The sequence below is a fragment of the Melanotaenia boesemani genome, chromosome 2, assembly GCF_017639745.1.
Source record: "Melanotaenia boesemani isolate fMelBoe1 chromosome 2, fMelBoe1.pri, whole genome shotgun sequence".
Classification (NCBI taxonomy): domain Eukaryota; kingdom Metazoa; phylum Chordata; class Actinopteri; order Atheriniformes; family Melanotaeniidae; genus Melanotaenia; species Melanotaenia boesemani.
The window spans coordinates 12,235,883-12,254,140 of NC_055683.1; the positions used below are offsets into that span (position 1 = coordinate 12,235,883).

The window sequence follows — 18,258 nt, forward strand, 5'->3', positions numbered from 1 at the left end:
ATGCGTGTAGCTGCCGACTGGGTGCAAGAACCTGTTTCTCTCTGGCTTGATATAGAGAGCGCCATGTCCAATTTCCCCTTAAAAAACCTGCTTTTTGTGAAAAAACTCAAAACCTTAAAGATGTCCTGTAGTAACCCATTAACATTATCTACTGTAAGAGCTTGGCAAATAGTCCAAAAGCTTGAAGGCAGGTCTCAATTAACATCTCTTTTCACTCCACTGTGTGATAACCCCCTTTTTCTGCCTGGGACTACTGACTCCGGTTTTCGAGTTTGGGCAGCAAAAGGGATCTCCACCCTTTCTGACTTAATGGACGGACCTAATCTGATGTCTTTTGAACAGTTACTTAATAAATATGACATTCATAGACATGATTTTTTTCGGTACTTACAAGTGAGAGACTATATCCAAAGGAACACAACAATACAAAATAATCAAACCGTCTCTGATTGTGAGAACCAGCTATTCAAGCCGAAACTCAGAACCTCTATGAGAATTTGCTATGGTGTACTAAAAGACTATGGGATTACAAACACAGTCTCGTTAAAAGGGACGTGGGAAAAAGAATTAGATATGAGGATCAGTGACGAGGCCTGGGATCAGGCCTGGGAGAATGCAAAATCTTTGAGCGTTTGTAATAGAATTAAAGCTATGCAACTTAAAATTTTACATCGAGCTCATATATCTCCCTCTCAACGCCATCGATTTAACCCAGACCTTTCTCCGCTCTGCCCCAAATGTAAAATAGAGGTGGGTAACCTTACTCACTGTCTTTGGTTCTGTAGAAAAATACAACAATTTTGGGTTGATATAAAAGGTGACATAGATAAGATCTTTTCTACTATAACTGAATTTAACCCTTTGTGTATGCTACTTGGAATGACAAATGATAACATCAAGGGGAAATATGAAAGACATCTATACAGGTTACTTACATTCTGTGCAAGGAAATGTGTGCTATTGAACTGGATCACAGACAAAGCCCCATCTAAGGCACAATGGCAGCGGATTGTACTTGACTATGTGTCGTTGGACTACCTAACAAATAAGCTCAACAATAGAGATGATGTGTTCCATAGAATATGGGACCCTTTTATGTGCTATGTCGGGTTGGATATCTCTGCTATTTTCTCACGAGGGTTTGTATGATGCAACCGTTCCGCTTTGGTCTTATACATGTGTACTGTGGATCTTTTTTTTTTTTTTTTGTAATTCAAGTCTCTGAGTTTGCCACTCATCTTATTTGTGAGCTGGGGTGTTGTTTGGTGTTTGTTCTGTTTTTTATGTTGAAACTTAAAAACCAATAAACATACTTGGGGAAAAACACTTGCACATAAACACACCAGAAGATCTCCTCAAACTTTTACAAAATCAAACAAAAAAATAAATAAACAAAAAAAAAAACAGCTGCTAGTCATTAAGAGTTCTTAAATAATAACCACATCAAAAAGACATAAAGGCATAACAGAGACTAGATACTAACTCACAGGAAAAATAAAAAGAAGAATTATCTCTTAGTAAATAAACCCACTGGACAACTCAGTGACTGTGTCAGCATGTTGATGACTGAAGTTGACTGCATGGCTACTTTCAAAACATTTCAAAATCAGAATAGGTCTTTATTGCCAAGTAAGTTTGCACATACAGTGAGTTTGTCTTGGGGTTAGCAAAAACAATAAAAGAGAAAAAAGAACATACACACACATACGCACAAAAAAAAAAAAAAACAAACAACAAAAAAAAAAAAAAAACAGAACACAAACAGTATTTACAGGACATAAGCCCTCCACTGCTAAGTAGGCTCTTGAAGACATTTTGTTTCCCTCTCTCCAGGACAGAGAGGTGTTGGTGGGGGTGGGAGGATCTTTAGAGCAGCTTCAAAGAGGCCACATCTCCTGTACTGCTGGGGGAGGGTGAGTGGCCGGTTTGCTGGGGCTGTTGTTTAATGTTGGGTCTAGCACATTGTCCTTGAAAGCAGTAGTAAATGTGGGGTTGGTGGCAAACCTGAACACATCTGTACAGTCCAGAGCTCCACTGGTCCACTTCTTAGATGTCCTCAAGATTCAAAGTGTTTATTGTCATTTGCCCAGTAAGGAAACAAGTTTCCCTGAGCAATGAAATTCTTACTTTGCCGTCTGCACTGAATTTAATATAAATAAAAAATAAACAACTTAAAAAAAACTAGATAGAAGATAAACAGAAATATAGATAATTTACTTAGTTTTTTATCATATGTACACTGAAACAAAAAACTCATAAGATTTACTTAAAAATTTTATTGTAAGTATTTGCACGCAAATGATTCAAGTAAAATTTAATGCTGCAATATCAAGTAATATTTACTTGCCAGTATCAAGTAAAATTAACTTACCATAAATCATAACAGTTGTGAAGATATTAAGTAACATTTACTTGATAACATCCAAGTTTTATGTTATATTTATTTAAACAAATTAATTTAAGTCTACTTGTTTTTCATTGACAGGAAACATTTGTTCCTCAAAAATTTAAGTAAATTTTATATATCTGTAGTATTTGCTGTTATGAAATAATTTAGTAGATTTTATTATGCTTGACATTTTAATTTACTTGGTTGCATTACGGTACATTACTCAATAAAATTAGGTAATCATTGCAAGTTTTCTTTTGATAAATGTTACCAAATAAATTTACTCTATGCATTTAATATACATTTATCACATATCACACAACTAAATTACAATGCAATTTAAATGTTTATTTTTCAGTTCAAACAGTTCAACAAACAAGTACTGTCAAAGTAAATCCACTACCATTGTAGATTGAATTGCCCAATCTTTTATGGGGCAGCCATTGAACAGACAGTATTACACAGACACTACATCCAAATATTAGGTAAAATATTAGAAACACTGTCGACACTGTTACTGTTAATAGCATTAGATTGTGCAGGTGTCACAATACTTTTGTACATACAGTACAGATCTGGAATAGTGCTTTTCAAATATGCAGTGAAAAACTTGAGACACTCTGAAACAGCGTTTCAACATTCATTACAGAAAAATAATGCTCGGATGGTCAAGAACGTTTAACACACAAACATGCTCAAAACAACTTTTAGGGTAAGGATACAAACAGCCTCATAATCTTCTATGTATACTCCTATTTAAATGGAGAAAAAAAAGAATGTACACATATTGCATTAATAGTAAAAGTGCATTGTATTGTATATCTAAACTTTAGTTATTTTTATCGGGAAAACTGCCGCCCTCACACTTACAGACAAGCCCGGTGGACTAATGTGGCGTTAAGCTAACTTTAAAATAATTTGTGAACAGTAGCATATCTTGCGCCAAACTATCAAAATAAATGCGGACCTACATATTATCACAAATTTAAAACATAACGGCAATGACTTACCTGGCAAATGACGGTTGTAGTCCTACGTGCTAGTCTTACTTGATCCTTCACCCTGTAACGTCCAGAGCCAGTCCTGGTGCGCAACTGAGCATGCGTCCTGCATGCGTTTCAAAACACTGCACTTTCAGAGTAAAAATTACGCAGTCTTTCTAAGTTTATGTACATACAAATATTAAACATTAAAATATTATAAGGAAAACAAAAATAAAACTTATTCTTTCCCCATAGTTCGTGTATTACATTAATACAACGTTTAATTTTACCTAAAAAACTATAGTTCTGACTGGATCTTAAAAATACTAGGTAGAAATGATGACAGTTACTCAAATAGGAAAAATAGGAAAAATGCTTGCAAGCGGCTGAGGCCAGAAGGCCGGTGTTGAGTTTCAGACAGATTTTTTATTTTTAGCAAACCGTTTAGAAGATCCATACGTTCTAGACGCAGACAAGGTAGCCTTCTAACTCCCCTCTGACCTTCTGGACGTCATGATAGAGAAGAAATCCTCTTCATCTGATGAATGCTGTTGTCCTTTTCCAGCACGCTCCTCTAAATCAGCCGTTTGGTTGAGGTGATGTCTAACATAGAGAAAACCTGTTGAATGACAAACAACATCTGACAATTAAGCAATTATTTATCTGTCGTTAGAGTCCTACAAACAGCTACAACTTCAGATGACAAAGATAGTAGTATTCTGTATTGCCCACTTATTACTAAGTATTTGTTAGTAAGAAACAAATGAACAAGACTAAAATAAGCTATTGATGCTACTTACTGCCACATGCTTTGATGTGGAATTTTTGAAAGCCAACATCTCTGTCTGGCGAGGCACATTTTACATTGCATGATGATCTTATTGCCTTGTTTGCGTTTGAACACAAAGAGCTGGCTGAGATATGACCAAGGATTTCCTTCCCTTTCTGATTCATCTCTTCCCCTGGCATTCCATGTTTCTGCTTCGCAATACTCAGCATCGGCGTCCTCCATCTCCATCTCTTGCTGGGCACTAGCCATCATCAGTGTGAATTCTGCCTGTACGTTTTCCTTTCAGTGGGCGTGGAACGTGACCGAAGTAAATTACGTTCGGCATAATGGCTGTTCAGGCTGATGTTTGTTTTCCCTGCATTTTTACTCAGTAAGAGGCGAGATTTCCAAAGTAATGAAATAAAATACTTGGGTCAAAATGCACTTGAGTAAAAGTAAAATGACCCATTTTAAAAACTACTTGAAAAATTTACAGATTACTCACAAAAATTATTCAATTACAATAATTTTAAGTAAATATAATTAGTTACTTTCCACCTCTGTTTTAATAGATGCTTCGTCTCGTGACCTTCTCATGGAGAGTTGTATTATGGAGCTTTGGGACCACATGGGAACACCAAGATTTTTTTTTCCAGTATATGTGTGAAACAAGTTTGTTATCAACATCTAAATCAACATGTTGATAATCTGAAAAAATACAATAACACAAGCAAAGAAATCACTATTAGCACCCCCTGGGTGGGTCCATGATGCCATAACATCACTGTGGAAAATACCAGGATTTCCTGCATCTGCCTACAATGTAAAAACAGCTGAATCTGGTGAAAATTAAAAATGTCAAATATCACAGACTTTTTTTGCAAATGAAATGCTAACATTAAATAATGAATATTTTTAAACTGTAATTACAAATAAATTAAAACGTCAAAGGTCAAAGGAGCACAATATTAAAATAAAAACACATAGTGTTTTAAAGGAGAAAAGGGCTCCAAAATTGAAAAAAAAGACTAAGTGAAAGAAAATAAGACAAATGCAAAATGCAGCGCTAGGTACTAGACCTAAGAAATCTAAATCTAAATCTAGACCTAAGTTGTAATCAAAATCAATAGAATAGAAAAAGCATTTGATACTACAGTAAATATACAATGAAAAACAATTTTTTTATTTTTTTATTTATTTATTTATTTATTGCTAATCTTAGACATATCAAAATCGCCAATTGTTTTATTTGTTTTACATAAAAAAGTGAAAATTAGTAAATAAGTCATTCAAACAAAATGTCATTTAAAGGGGTAAAAATGGATGAGGGTCACCAGAGAGGGCAAAATTAAGTTGTGTACAAGTTGGGTTATGGGATTTGTCATCTAATGCCCGACGACGTATCCACGCGGAGGCGTTCGCGTCGGACCGTTTCTGATATTGGACACCTTGTAGGGCATTATCCCACTTATACCATGGTCACTTACGAAATAAATTAATATTAAATCAATTATTAATACGTTATTGTTGTTTTTTACTGTTAAAATCGTAAGTTTTTCACAAGAGGCAGCTGAGTGGACTATTTAATATCGCTCGTTGTGACGCGTTGCTCTGACACGGAACCTGCAGCTTGGTTGGCCGCAGTTGCGTGACACAAACATAACATTTCAGAGGTGCAGCTCTTACTGTTTGTGTGTGTCCAGAGGATGATGAGACATTTTGTTTCAAACAGTCAAAGTCCACAGATAGTTTCCTACATCGTTCAATAAGCCTGCAGGCAGCTTTCACAGCGACGCCCCATCGCAGAAGTGATCTGGTGTGTCTCGGCTCTAACACAGAACCTGCAGCCCGGTCGGTCAGCTGTTGTATTAGACCTGATTAGTGGAGAGAAGGGAGATGATTGCTTAACTATGTTACGTGACACAAACATTTCAGAGGGCGGGTGAAGCTCTTACAGCTTGTGTGTGTCCACAGGATGATGCCGCAATTTGTTTCAGTCACAGATAGTTTCCTAAATCATTTTTATTGCAAGAAATATTATTCACCATTCACTCTGATCATTAAATGTGTATCAAGCTAGTAAGTCTATCCTAAATCGTTTTTATAATGTTATCCACCATTCACTCTGTATCAAGTATGTAAGTAAGGTAACAAAGACAGAAAGACAGGTGACGACCTATTTAAAATTAAATGCAACATTGCCGTTGATCATGACATTTCATAAAGATACTGGCATGTTGCTTTTGAAGGATGGAGATTTAACGTTTGTGGACCCTGACCGCTGCTGGTTGGGACATTGCGGGACGACAAAATGTTGCCCCATTCTCGTCTCTCCTGGACTGACGGAGCGATGATCTTTCACAGTGATGCCTGTCACAGACATGATCTGGCGCGTCTGCAACCCGGCGTCTGAGTTTCTGTTGCCACGGTTATAGTGAATAATTAGTAAATAAGTAATTCAAACAAACTGTCATTTAAAGGAGTAAAAATGGACAAGGGTCACCAGAGAGGGCAAAATTAAGTTGTGTATGAGTTGGGTTATGGGATTTGTTCCAGACTTATATCATATGTATGGATGATATCTCATAGGATCTGTCACAGATACAAATGCAGAGAATATGACGTAGGATCTGCGGCAGATGTGTATATGGAGAATATCATACACTAGGATTTCTTAAAGTTGTGTATATGGAGCGTATCCAATGCTAGGATCTATCACAGACGTGTATCTGGGGGATATCCTATACTAGGATTTGCTATAGATGTGTATACAGATGGTGTCCTATAATAGGATCTGTTACAATCCAATCTTCTTGAATATCCCCGGAAACAGTCAGGATATGCCACGGATATGGAGACTTGTATCCTCTTCGATCTCTCCGGATCTTAGGTCTTTTTGTTCAGTGGATGGTTAAACTGTCTACTAGTGATGTGCACTGGTTTGTGATGTGTTCCTGTCTTTTAAATACGACTCCAGCCAATTAATTGCAGTGCCAGAAAGCCCTACCCAGTTTTTCAGCTGGTCTAGTAAGATATATGGTCGACCGTATTAAATGCAGCTTTAAGATCTAGCAGTACCAGGACTGAAATATTTCCGTTATCTGTGCTCAAGTGGATGTCATTAAAGACCTTAACCAAAGCAGTCTCAGTGCTTTGGTGTGGCTGAAAACCTGACTTGTAGACATCAAATTCATTATTTAGTGTCAGAAGGTTGTGTAGCTTTTTCTAACATCTTACCAAGAAAGGGGAGGTTTGATATTGGACTGTAGCTGCTCATGAGTGACGAATCTAGGTTTTTCTTTTTCAGTAGTGGCTTTGTGACGGCTGTTTTTAGGGTTTGTGGGAAGACACCTGAAAGCAGAGACATGTTAACAATCTATAAGATATTTAAGGCCATCCATCCTTAAACATTCTTTAAAAACCCGGTTGGGAGAGCGTCAATACAGCAAGTGGTGGTTTTCAGATGGTCAATGATCACATCCAGGTCTTTAGGACTGATTGGAGAAAAGTTTGGCATGTTGTTCATGTCTCTGAGTGGACACAGGGACAAATGTCCTGCCCCTGGCATGGAAGCACTGACTGACTGCCTGCTTTTCTGAATGTTGTCAGAGAAGAAGAAGAAGAAAGAAACAAACTCATTGCAGGCCCAGTTGGATAGCAGTTCCAGAGTTACTGACACAGGAGGATTAGTTAGGCTGTCAACAGTAATGAACAAGGCATTATTGCAGTCCTTAGCAATAATGGCAGAAAAGAAAGATCTGAAAGATCATTTCTCAGCTCCAGATTATAAATTCTCAGTCTCACTTTATAGATCTCATAGTGAACCTTCAACTTTGTTTTCTGCCACCTGCTTTCTGCTTTTCAACATTCTCGTTTTTCAGCTCTTACCAGCGTAGCATTTGTCTATAGAGCTCTCTTTTGGCAGTAATCAATTTCATGGTGGGAGCAATGACATCAATAATGCTTGTAATTTTACCTTTGAAATTATTCTTGTAAATATTCAGACCTTTCGAGATAACTACATCCAGACAGGGTCCACTGCTGTCCCTCTGTTCTCACAATGAATATTAAACAACAATAACTACACAGTCAAACTCAACACAGATTATTGACAACAGTTCAGCAAAGTCATTAAAAAAGATGGCACATTATTCAAGTGACCTGTATATGTCAAGGAACAACACACAAGTGGCGGATTTCATCTGGAAAGCACATATTCGATTGAGGCAAAGTTTTTATAAAATATCTGCTTGCATTGGAGAGAGTTATTAAATAAAACAAAAAATCTTGCTTTTCTGAACATTTATCAGTCTTTTTTGTTGCATATTAAAACAAGGATAAAGGAAACTATTTGCATTTCAGGCTCTGTTACAGTCTGTCCTGCCACTCCTCCATTCACTCCTCACCTCCCTCATCCTCCACACCTGTTCCTCATCCGCTCATCAGTGATCTAGTCAACCTGCCACACCGTCTTCCTTTGTTCCCCAGTCCTTTATATACACCAGCACCATAGTCATTCCCTGTCGGACCTTAACCTACACACAGCGGACTCACCCCTACTCCATTCCATGGTTCCTGTCCTGTCACAGTAAGACCTCCTCCAATATATCCTGTTTTTTAAATAAAGGATGTTTAACCTGCCCTTGTCGCCGAGGAGTCCTGTGTAACAGGCTCCAGCTTATCCTGCAGAGACCCATGAGTACCCACATAGTTGCAACCTGGACCCAGCACATCTCAATCAGATGCTGTGCTATTATCAGGCTGTGGAGACAGATGACAAGCTCCTTCAATGAGGGAGGGGAGGTTTGCGTTGGTGCTGGGACAACTGTGTTGGTGGGGGGAGGATAAAGTCAGATGTTTCGGGGTTAAAAGATGGGACTGGGGTGTGGGGTCAGTTTGGTCGCAGTAGTGACCAGGGGCCTCATTTATCAAGCTTGCGTAGGAACAAAAACTAACTTTTGGGATTTATGAAAAACCAAACTTGGCGGGAAAATGTTCCTACTTTCACACAAACTCTGACCGAGGTGTACGGACAGAATATGGGAAAACAGGAAACTGTGACACCAACGGTACAGAATAAAATCAAGGAAATGCTGTGAAATATGAGACATCTTTGCACAATTCACTATTACCTTTCATACCACATGTTAGATATTAAAGCTGTTTGCAGAAATGAATAAAGATGCACATTTAATATTAATTCTCCTAAGAGCGCACGCTCGGAGGAAAAAAATACAGGATTTTCAAGAAAAAGGAAGATGATATTAATAAGAACCTCAACCACTAAAATATGTTCTGTCATTGTGAAACAAAACTTACATGTTATAAAACACATTCAGCTAAATAAGGTGGACAGTCTGCTACCAGCATGTCAGTGTGAAAGTCATTCATTCCAGCATCGAGGTGCAGACTGGAGGCTGGAGGTCTAGAAGTGATGCAACCCTAATGAAACACACAAGACATGGATTTCCTTTTATTTATTTATTCTTACACGTTGCTTTTTGTTTTAAAATTGTCCCAATTTCTGTCAAGACAGTCTTCATTTCCGTTTGTCAACATTGTCCATCAGGATCTCTATTTGCACAGTTTGATAAATGAGAGCTCAGCTCCTTCACCTGGGTAGTAAAGTCCAGGAAGGTGGGGAGGAGATACAGTATGATGAGATGAAGGGGTTTCGGGAGGGGGCTGAGGTGTTTTTTTTTTCCTCAAGGTTTCCTCTAGGCTGACTTACCACACTGTTTTGATCTCTTTTGTTTGTTGTCATTGTCCGAGGAAACAATTTGTTCCTCGGACTGTTCAGGCAGAATCCATCTTTCTTAAAAAGGGGCCTGCAGTTCCAGAAGAAGTTGAAAATGTCTATGAATATATATAAATATATCATTCAATCATTATCTGTACTGCAGGTAAGCTGGAGCTTATCCCAGCATTTTAACAGGTAAGAGGCAAGGTACACCCTGGACAGGTCACCAGTCCATTGCAGGGCCAACACAGATAGGGACAAACAACCATTCACAGGAAGAATTTAGAGTGACCAATTAACTTAACAAGCATATCTTTGGACGGTGAGAGGAAGTCAGAAAGAACCTATGCATACATGTCAAAATCCACGGCTCCCCATGTTCAAACCGACCCCCAGTTGAGTCTCAAACCAACCTTCTTGCTGTGAGGCTGCAGTGCAATATATATATATATAAATATATTCATATGTGTGTGTGTGTGTGTGTGTGTGTGTGTGTGTATAGGCCCACTGACTGATTGCAAGATTGTAGACACCTGTGATGCTAATTAGTGGACACACCTTGGATTCATGTCCCTTTGGTCACATTATTGTCAGTCTCTTCTAGGGGTACAATTTATTTTTTTTAAATAATTCTATTGAAGCAGGGTTGAAAAGCAATGTCTGACTTTCATTGGCTAAATTTAATAGAATTTTTATTTATTATTACCTTTGTCAGATTCAAGTTATTTCTGTGAACATTTTGAGTTTTTCTTTCATTAACCAAAGGGTACCAACAATTTTGTCCACATCTGTACACACATGCAAAGATACACACACACACACCTACAACTTCTGGCTGGAGTTCTGGCTGGATGGTATTGAAAGCACTGGAGAAATCATAGAACATGATCCTCACAGTGCTTCCAGATCTCTCCAGGTGAAACAGGGATTTCTGCATAAGGAATGTGACAGTGTCCTCAATCCCAATATTAGGGTTATATGTGAACTGCAGAGGATCTACTGAAGATCTTACTGCAGGATTCAGCAGGTGAAGGACCAGTCTCTCCCAGATGAGATGTCAGGGCCACAGGTCAATAGTGGTTGTCAGTGGGGTGAAATCACGTGGACACAGGGATTACACAGTTTATCTTCCACAGCTGTGGCACCCTGTGGGGCCTGAGGCTCATGTTGAGGTTATGCTCCACAATCCCATACAGTTGCCCAGCGCAGGATTTGAGGAGCCTGGAGCTGATGCCATTTCGTCCCGTTATCTTCTTCACCATGAGCCTGGCCAGTTCTCTCTCTACCTGGGCTGTGGAGAAAAGCTGGGCTGAAGGGTGGTAATACGTGGGCAGGTGGGCTGTAGAAGAGGGGTGGGGGGATTCCAGTCAGGGAAAGTTGCAGCAGGGCTGGTTGGGTGGGGGGAGGGGGGGGGGGGGGGGGGGCTGGTTGATCAAATCTCTTTAAGAACCAGTATAGGTCTTTCACCCACTCCTGGTCCTTTTCCAGCAAGGTCTGGAGTTATTGTGTCCTGATATTGTTCTCAGACTCCTCCAGACCCCACTAGCATCATTCTGCTACAGTTCCATCCATCTCCTGTAGTAACTCTTCCCTTCTCTGAATACAACTGAATCACAACTAGAAATGAAACATCCCACCTGATTAAATCAAACACCAGATGTTTGATGACTAAACTGAATCTTTCTTTTGTTTATTGACTAAAGCAGATATGTTTTAGTATGTTTAGTGTTTAACACTAAATTTCATAAATGTCAAAATAATGAAAAACCTTTGACTAAATACAGTAATTGTGCCCACACATTTACTTGTAGTTTGAAAATATATGAATATATTCTGATAATCATGTAAATACATGCTGTTCTACAGGTACCTGGGAAATTGATCCAATTGAAAACAAGGTAAGAAATCTGTATATTTCATAGGAAACAGTGGGAAGCAAAATCATTCATTTTGTCCTAAACACTAAATTATTAATTTTTCACCATTTATAGGAGTCAGTGATTCTTACTGGAGAACATAAAAAGGAAAAACTTCTAGAAGAAACAGAGATACTTCTCTGCAGACTTCACCTTCAGGACAGCTATCAACAAAAAATGTCACCAGCAAACTTTCTAAAAATAAGTCCACCTTTGAAACAGAGCAATGGAACCTGTGAGAAAGATTTAGCTCAAATGTTTCTTCAGAGGTTAATGATGTTAGATTACAGAGCCAGATATATTCCAGCAAGACAAGAAAGCTCTGAGGTGAGCCATCCAGAGGTTCTTCCAGAGTCTGACAGTATTGATGCAGATGACATTGATGTTTTTTTGGCCACCAGTGAAGACTTTCATCCATCAAAACAGGCTCAGGTGCACCCAATGGATGTACAAATGGCCGTATTTTCCTGCTCAGATAGCTTCCTTAAGCAGAACATGATCACAAAGTTGTCACAGTGTCAGTATGCCCTACCTTTGTTTGTTCCTGATCCTGTCTCAATGGATATTGAGTGTCCTCTGTGGACATTCAGAAAAATAACCAAAACATGGAAGAAAACTCAAGGTGAATCTAAAACTATCAGCATGAAGAGCATGCCAGTCTGCAAAGCTGAGACACCATTGGTGTCATTTTTCCGTCTGGGTTCACTGTCTCTGTCTAAATCTCAGCTGATGAACACTTTGATCAACGATCGTCACAGCACCTTCTTCCACAGAAACTGTCCAGGTAGCACCAAATCTCGTCATTTGATGGATGGTGTGGCAGAGATTGCCTGGTACTGTCCTGCTGGAAAACCCAATGATTCCTTCACTGACTGCGTTGCCTTCTGTAATCTTCACGGTGATTCTCTGTTGATTGAAAAACAGCGTGAAATACTGACTGAAAAATCTTCAGTTATTGTTCTTCTGCTGCCAACTCTGGAGAAAAGTGAAAAAAGTTGGACAGTTGTTTCATCCCTTATAAAGACCACAAAACCTCTGATTTGTCTCATTGCTGATAATGATTGTGAAGTAGATCAGATAAAAGGAAAATACAAACTGGGTTTGAAGGACAGAAGCCAGTCAGATGTTTCTGAAGAGCTGAAACAGATTATTGGAAAGATTTTATCTGGACCACATACAACCTTCCAGCTTGAATCTTTGACCAAGGTCTCTGGGATCAGAGTGGATGAAAATGACTTAGTCTGCCAAAAAGGTAAATCTGCTGCCATGGAAATGGTGAAAATGATTGGGGGGATGGATATTTCCAAGATCAAAGATACATTTCTTCCTTGTGAAGGACAACTTTGGCATAACTGGTGCAGAATAAACAAAGAGCTGTATCACCTCAAAGGAAACATTGAGAAAGAAAAAGAACGGAAGGGAAAACAACTGATGGAAATACGACAGAAACAATGTGATGCTTCCTGTAGTGAACTGATGAAGTCATTCACTAAAAGCCTCCTGAATCTACCATCTAAAGACAAAGAATATTTCCTGAAGTGGACTCAGATCCTAATAGATGGCCTCTCCACTGATGATCTCTCTTCAATTCTCCAAAACTATGATGAAACGTGGTCTGAGGTCTTGGATTTGAAGAAGAAACATAATAAATCTGCAGAGTTAAAAGAAAAACAAGTTGAACTTGAACAGTTGTCAAAAAAGCTGCAGTCAGCAACTTTTGGCTTGGAGCACATCTTCAGAGAAATGGGACAGATCTACGAAGCCCATAAGTCTCAGAAGAAACAAACAAGAAGCCAACACACTGACTGGGTTAAATACCCTGAGTTGGCAGCAGATCTGATGATATCAGGATACCCCATGGAGCTGATGGACGGTGATGCAGGTCATGTTCCATTAACATGGATCTCTAGTCTTTTACAGGAAGTCATCAAGAAACTGGGTGACCAGAGAGTGTTTGTGTTGTCAGTGTTGGGCGTACAAAGCAGTGGGAAATCAACAATGCTGAATGCCATGTTTGGATTGCAGTTTGCAGTGAGTGCTGGCAGGTGCACCAAGGGTGCCTACATGCAGCTGGTCAAACTTTCTGATGAAATCAAGAACGACTACAAGTTTGACTATGTTCTGATTGTGGACACTGAAGGACTGCGTGCCCTTGAGTTGGCCGGTAACACCAGTCTTCATCACGACAATGAGCTGGCAACATTTGTTGTTGGTGTGGGAAACATGACATTGATCAACATCTTTGGTGAGAATCCAGCTGACATGCAAGATGTCCTGCAAATTGTTGTTCAGGCCATCATGAGGATGAAGAAAGTTAAGCTCTCCCCAAGTTGTGTGTTTGTTCACCAGAATGTCACAGATGTTGCAGCTGTAGAGAAAAACATGGACGGAAAGAGACGGTTGCAAGAAAAACTGGACAAGATGGCTCAACTAGCTGCAGAGGAAGAGGTGTGTGATGTTGAGTGCTTCAGTGATGTCATTGCATTTGATGTGCAGAAGGATGTGAAATACTTTGCCCAGTTATGGGAGGGAAGTCCACCAATGGCGCCTCCAAATCCTGGTTATAGTGAGAGTGTCCAAGAACTGAAGAACATCATCCTGTCTAAGGCTTCAAAGTCTACAGGAATCCTTCTGTCACATTTCAGCAGCAAAATCCAGGATCTTTGGAATGCATTGATGAATGAAAACTTTGTGTTTAGCTTCAAAAACACTCAAGAAATTGCAGCATACAGAAGACTTGAGGTCCAGTACGGTAACTGGACCTGGACCCTCAGGAGTGAGATGCTGAAAATTGAAAACCATCTTCATCCCAAAATTGTAAAGGGACAGCTGGACAAGATTGAGAACAGCTATCTTTCTAAAGAAATGAAGAAAACATATGAAGAATTAAAAAAACAAATGGTGGCTTACTTTGAGGATGACAGAGACAAAGAAATGTTGGTTCAGTGGCGGAGCCAGTTTGAAAACAAAATTAAAGAGTTTCATGAGGAGCACATTAGAGAAGTGAAAAGAAAATTGGATGAAGTTATCCAGCAGAAGAATGCTCGAAAAAAGCTTGACAGCAAGAAGACAGAGTTTGAGAACAAGCTGCTGCAAAAGAGCAAAGAGCTCGCTCACCAGTTAAAAGATGTCGTAGAAAATGAGGAAGAACTCAGGAAACAGTTTGACTATGTTTGGAGTCACTGGGTAGCTGAACTAACTTCAGATACAATACCCATTAAGGACATTAACCTGGAAGATGATCAGTTTAATGTCCTTCAAGTCCTTGGGATTGAATGGGATCTCATCAATGAGTCAAAAATCAGTGGGAGATACAGAAATCTGTCAGAGACTGGGAATTACTGTGATTACACAACCAAAAAGAAATACCAGAAACACTTAGATGAATCTCAACCATCTCAAGAAAGTCAGATGGAACCCAAGAACACAAGGAGAGGTTGGAAAGATGCTCTGAAGTCTGGACTTGATTATCTCAAACAAATAACAGGATATGCCTCGACAGCAGAAGGAGAAATTGGACAAAATGAGTCTAGAAATGCCTTTCACCATGATGACCAGGAAGTGATCAGATTCTTCATCAACAATGTGGAACAGGAATCCCTGAAGGTCATTCAGACCAAACCTGTAGCTACACAAGGCTACACTTCAACTTATCTACAAGAAGTGGCCAAACATGTTCAAAAGAAAGTGACAGAATTTGAATCAGAGCGAAAGTATATCTTCAAGAAGGAGTTTACAGTTGATCTCTTACTGTTTGTTTTAGACAGTGCAACAAGTTGGCTTTTACAGTCACACAAGACGTACAAAGAGAACAACGATGCCCTCACCTGTTTGAACAGCAAGAAGAATGAATATTACAACATTTTCAAAAGCTACTGCAAGGGAAGCTCATCTGCTGTGGTGTTTGGAGAAATGATGTGTGAAAGACTGAAGGTTTCAGCTGCTGAATCCGTCATTGATCAGACTGCAGTTGATCTCGCTGGAGAAATGAGATGCAGTCTCCCAGCATTCAATGGGAACAGACTGAACCTGGAGAAACATGTGTTGACGTCACTTGCAGAGAAAGAAGACTTCAGTAAATACAAAACCTACATCCAAAATCCAAGGAAGCAAGTAGAGGCTTTTATAAAAGAAGAAGTGAAGAAATACATCTTTAAAAAGCAGAAAGAAAAAGCACTGAAAATACTCAAGAAGAATGTAGATGACATCAATAAACTCATCAGACAAGCTTTGTTTGATGCAACAGACAAAGTGAAGAAGCAGGAAGGAAACATAGACATGTGGGTAAAGGTGTTTTCCTCCTCACTGAACAACAAGCTGACACTTGATACCATTTTTTGTCAAAACTTCAGAGACATCAACAATTTTGACTTTCTTAAAGAAAAGTTAGAGAAAGGCCTTGAAACCGTCACTACGGAGATGAGCCGCCTCCCACTGGATAAAGTGATGGAGTGCAGGCAGACACCTGATCAAATCCTCATTGATCAGCTGTGTAACTGCTGCTGGGAACGCTGTCCTTTCTGTGCAGCTGTTTGCACCAACACCCTGAAGGACCACAGTCCTGATAAACACAATGTTCCTTTTCATCGACCCTCTGGAGTGAAAGGATGGCACATAAGAGGCACAGTGGATCTGGTTATTGATTTCTGCACCACATTAGTTGGAAGTGACAGAAGCTTCTACCCCAGTCATGACTCAATGAAGTCGGTTCCTTACAAACAGTATCCAACTGCTGGGGATCCGTATGCTTCATGGAGAATTACTGCTGATGAATCTAAGCTAACATACTGGAAATGGTTTGTATGTCACTTTCAGAAAAAACTGGAGGACTTCTATAACTTGAAATTCCAGGGTAAAGGACAAATTCCCAATGAATGGAGAAAGTACACAAGAAAAAAAGCGATCAAAAGTCTAGATGATATGGTGAAGCAGTGAGAAAACGGAGTCCACATTGACTGTCCATTACAAAGAAAAAATATGACTTGAATAGCATCTGATCCAATATCAGTGGCTACATATCTATTTGTTCAATATTTACTCAAGCTCTATAAAATAAAATATAAAATTTAGAAACATTGTGATGAGAAGATCATAGAAAAAGATCTGAAAGAGAGGACAATGTTGTTTCTATAATCTTTTATTTAGTTCTAAAAACATCTAACCTATTTGGTCATGAAAGGGATGGTTATTATAGAGATGAATGATATGGTGTTTATAAATAATATAAAAAATTCTTTTTATCAATTGAAACACTTTTTCATTTCTTAAGACACAATAACGTTAGGTCTGATTTTACAGTTTTTATTTTTTGTTTTTACTATATTTTAACTTACACTTTAAAATCTAATCAAACATTAATAACATGAACCTTATATGTATTAATTGTTATTTGTTAGTCTAAAAATCAGTGAAAAGATGCAACATGTTGAACTTAGAGATCATGTCATGTGTGATTTATTTCATTTTACTGAAAAAGTCATAAACATTACCTTTTGCAGTTTGTACATTTTTAATTGCTTATTGATTTGCTCATCTGAGAAAGAATTTATCAGAGAACATGGAGCATTTATTTGAACTATTACTGTTTTAAAGGTCATGAGGGAAAAACTTTGTTTTTCATTTTTTCACAAGCAACAAACATTTGTAACTGACTAAAGTGCCTCATTTGTCAGTTTACAAATGAAAACTGACAAATGAGCTTTGTCAGTTTTTTTAAACAACTTTAAAAACAACTTTCACAATGTCAGGCATCAAATCTTTGCTTTGAGATATCAGTTTTGTTTGCAACTTTTCTGTACTTTATCTTTTTAATTATCCTATAATTTCCATATTTGAAAATCCATTGTTCATTGCCTGAATAAATTTTCTTTCTAACAGAAAATACATGTCCATTGATGTAACAAATGAACTTTTTCCACAATCAGCTATTATTTCAGCATCTTAATAGTGTCAAAGGCTACTCTTAAATCCAACTAAACCAAGATCACATGGTCACCACAATCTGTAGCTAATAAAAGATCATTAACAACCCTCGGTAGAGCCAACTCGGTGCTATGAAGAGACTTAAAACCAGATTGAAAGACCTTAAAAACATTATTTAACTTTAAAATCACTTTTATCTGTGTATAAATAATCCTCTCTAAGATTTTTTAAATGAAAGGAAGTTTGGAAATTGGTCAGAAATTACACAAAACAGTAGTGTTCCTCAATGAGCACCACTAGACACACAGCTTTATCCTTATCTAATTGCTGTGTGGACACCATTAGAGTACTAAATTAATTAATTTAATACATCAATTATTTCAAGCTAGTCAAATCAACTAGTTATCACTCAATCAGTCGCAGGACGCTAATATCGTGAATTCTTAATTCGAAGGGACCCATAACATGACTCAAAGGAGGAGATCACAATAACCAGACCAGTTTAGGATAAATATGAAATTTGTATTACTAGTCTAATT

The 18,258-nt window shown here is 38.4% G+C and overlaps 1 protein-coding gene across 16 annotated transcripts in view; it reads left to right on the forward strand.

The window, feature by feature from the left end:
• The window catches only part of LOC121629261 (interferon-induced very large GTPase 1-like), a 755,663-nt gene that overhangs the window by 603,047 nt on the left and 134,358 nt on the right, over window positions 1-18,258 (forward strand). Inside the window, exons 12-13 of one of the 16 annotated variants that reach the window (XM_041969018.1) lie at window positions 11,748-11,779; window positions 11,873-17,691. The exons of the other annotated variants lie outside the window; for them this stretch is intronic. Coding sequence (XP_041824952.1) covers window positions 11,748-11,779; window positions 11,873-16,732 — 4,892 coding nt within the window. The 3' untranslated portion in view covers window positions 16,733-17,691. Of the gene's footprint in view, window positions 1-11,747; window positions 11,780-11,872; window positions 17,692-18,258 lie in introns of those variants that run through there. 16 annotated transcript variants of the gene reach the window in all.